Here is a 3,297-nt window from a genome sequence, read left to right as displayed (position 1 = left end):
CCATCCCTAATTAATTGTTAATAGAGCCAAAATGAAGTTAAGTAACCATATTGTATATTAGCTTCGTGTAAACAAATCACTTGAACTGAAACTTGCTATGATCTAATGTTAGTAAATTCCTTATAAGTGCTTCATTGAAAGATGCTGCTATAACTATTTTTATCTTCGGTGCAGGGATGACTTGATACCTTTTTTCTGTTGCGGCTGTAGGCATGACCTGTAGACTACTGGAAACTCAGAATTTGGTATGGTTAGATTTTTTCCTATCTATAGCATCGTTAACAGCCAATGCACAGAATATTAATGTAACAATAGTGCATAACTGTAAAATTTTTCTGTAATTCAGTCATTGGAAGTTAGTAATCGGCACAACATTCACTATTGTCATTCTCAGGTTTATTCTACAAATTTTATTATGTTGACTTGAATTAAATTTTGTAGGAGAGGATCTTTTGGTGATTGCTGCTGATCAACCATTTCGCTTCCCTGCCACATTTACATTTGTGGTCAGAGCATTCTCAGGTTTCAATGTCTAATAATCTACATGTTTACATTTGTGGTCAGACCACTTTCCAGCGTTGTGCGTTGTCGTGACACCTTTTTTTTCTTTTGCCCAAATTTTACCCCCACCACGATTTAGCATAGGCATGGCACTTAACCCCCCCCTTCCGGATTGTATGTAGATGTAATGATAACATATAAAGATGTACATAGTGTATAATAGACATTCTCCATGTATTGTTTCGTTTTCATGATGTACCAGTACACAGATAATCGTTTGATTTTTTTTCTTACATAAATTATTAGATTGAATGATAAATATTTGTTTTCTGATCCTTTTTCCCTGTGCAAGAATGCTAAGGGATAATTCTTAAAAAGTGTTTGCGTGCACAAATTTTCCTGAAATATGAAAGATATAACAGTTGATTTATATTTTTTATTGAAAAGTAGAGAACATTCAGGAACATTTTCTTACAATCTCATATGTTGTGATTTCGAAAGAGAAACCAACTGAAGATGTAAGCCAGCAGTGTCTTGTGCATTGATTTAATTTTTTGGAAAGAAGTAACATCGTTGTATAATACTTGGAATTCAGTAAAATGTATTGTCACTGTGGCTTTGTCTGGATCTTGGCCTAAGTTCATACTTGGATGCCATCAGTGAACTATGTCGTTGTATAGCCTTAAATTTCTGTACAATCTGGAGTAGCTGACCTGGTATGATGAGTATTGTAATCTTTGCATGAATATTTTGGCTTGTTGTGGACTAATTATGATGCAAATAGTTCCTAAGTTATTGTTTGTTGCATCTATGCAGAAATAAAACCAAGATAGTGGATGCTGGTGCACTTGAGCCCCTGCTTGGTTATTTGCGATCAAGCGATCCAAATTTGCAGGAGTACGCCACTGCTGCTCTCCTTACACTTTCAACCTCATCCACCACTAAGCCTGTCATAGGTGCCTCAGGAGCAATCCCTCTACTTGTGGAAGTCCTCAAAGGAGGGAATCCCCAAGCCAAGAATGATGTTGTGATGGCCCTGTACAACCTCTCCACAATCGCAGACAACCTTCAAGCTATCCTTTCTGCCCAGCCGATCCCCCCTTTAATAGAGCTACTGAAGGGTGGCAAGAGGTCCTCCAAAACAGCCGACAAATGCTGTGCTCTTCTCGAGTCGTTGCTCGCTTTTGACCAGTGTCGGGTGGCCTTGACATCCGAGGAAGGCGGAGTGCTCGCCGTCGTAGAGGTGCTTGAGGAGGGCTCCCTTCAGGGCAGAGAACACGCCGTGGGAGCGCTCCTGACAATGTGCGAGAGCGACCGCAGCAGGTACAGGGACCTCATCCTGAACGAAGGGGCGATTCCTGGTCTTCTCGAGCTTACGGTCCACTGTAGGGCGCCCGAAGGGGCGCCTAATGTTCTAGTTTTATCTTCATTCATCACAACCTCACTTCTGGACCCGGACCGACGAAGGCGACGGCTGGACCGGAGGCAGCGGTGGCGTGTCACCTCGGTCATGCATTAGTGAATCACTCGTGCGTGCTCCTGCGCGTTGCGACCGCAAAAAATATATTTGAAAAAAATATTAGATTGCTAGTCAAAAAAATTTAGATTACATGATAGTGCATCTCATTTGTCGATTGGGCCATATAACATACGTATAACACGTACTATGCCTGATACTGGTCGGAACTGCGTGCTGTAGAAGCGTTGTGGCTGCTGCTACGCAAGCCTGTATGCATATATACTGTTCTTCATGGCACACCCTCTCTGTCCTTGAATAAATTATTTTATAGAGTTGTTCTAAATTAAACTTGGAAAAATAAGTTAAAGTGAGATGAGCCGGGACAACATCGTCCCCTCGATTTATTGGTATCATGCCGCCATCAAAAACTATTTTGGTGTTTACCTCGTCTCTACGTAACTCTTATTCAAACACTATAGAAACTATAGTCACTCTTGAATTTCATCATTCTATGTACATCTAACCAAAACACAACCCCGAGTGTTTCGATGGTGCCTCGGCGGTGGATCCAGGCGAGGATGAGGAGGACGATACATGCGGGGAGGCGGTGGCGTGAGTCGCGTGACGACGTCCCCCTCCAGCCTCCGGTCTCCGCCGTGCATGATCGCGGCCTGCTGGTGGCATGCCGCATGCACCGTTGCCGGTCGGTGGGGCAGGCGGTCCTCGTTATTAGCAGCAGTTTTGCACAACGACCACAGTTTACCGCTTGATCCGCCATTCCGCCCAGGCATAGCGCTGGCTGAATCTTCACCGGGCGCATCAGCAGGAGCATGTGGCGCAACGAGGATCTTTAGCCTTTAGGACCCTCGCACGCTAGAACTGCATGGACCGCGGTGCAGCAACGGCATACGGATACTCCATAACGATGGCTGCTGTATGCAACGTCGGCTTCTGTTCATGCATTTGTGATGAGGATCTGGGATTCTGGGTGATAGTGGGCACATGGCTATTTGTTATGCATGATGTACAATCCTAAGTCCTAACCCCCTAGATCGGTTTTATATAATACAACACTCTTATATTTTTTTAATTTAGTCCTCTAAAATCTCTCAAGAGTTAAGAGACCTCATATTAAATAGTAGGGTTTTACATGCTCTACAGTTATTTGTTGATTCTTTCGTTGTTTGAGAAAATAATTAATTACTTGGTTTTATTTATTTATATTTATTTCGAAAATACCACCAGCAGAGTTTTAGACTCTGGTTTTCAAATTAGTCTCCAGCTGTCGGCTATGAACAGTAAGTTAAAGCAACCGAGGTGCTGTTTGGTTCACATAT

At 42.7% G+C, this 3,297-nt stretch overlaps 1 protein-coding gene across 1 annotated transcript; it reads left to right on the top strand.

Annotated features, from left to right (window-relative positions):
* The first annotated feature begins 1,151 nt into the window (after positions 1 to 1,151).
* LOC103652393 (U-box domain-containing protein 4) lies at positions 1,152 to 2,020 on the top strand. The gene is made up of 2 exons (XM_020550972.1): positions 1,152 to 1,175; positions 1,286 to 2,020. The coding sequence occupies exons 1-2, from the start codon at positions 1,152 to 1,154 to the stop codon at positions 2,018 to 2,020; spliced, it is 759 nt and encodes a 252-aa protein (XP_020406561.1).
* Positions 2,021 to 3,297: the final 1,277 nt, after the last annotated feature.

The sequence above is a fragment of the Zea mays genome, chromosome 3 (genome assembly GCF_902167145.1).
Source record: "Zea mays cultivar B73 chromosome 3, Zm-B73-REFERENCE-NAM-5.0, whole genome shotgun sequence".
NCBI classification, from domain to species: domain Eukaryota; kingdom Viridiplantae; phylum Streptophyta; class Magnoliopsida; order Poales; family Poaceae; genus Zea; species Zea mays.
The sequence above is the reverse complement of the archived record's forward strand: the minus strand, read 5'-3'. Positions and strand labels throughout refer to the sequence as shown.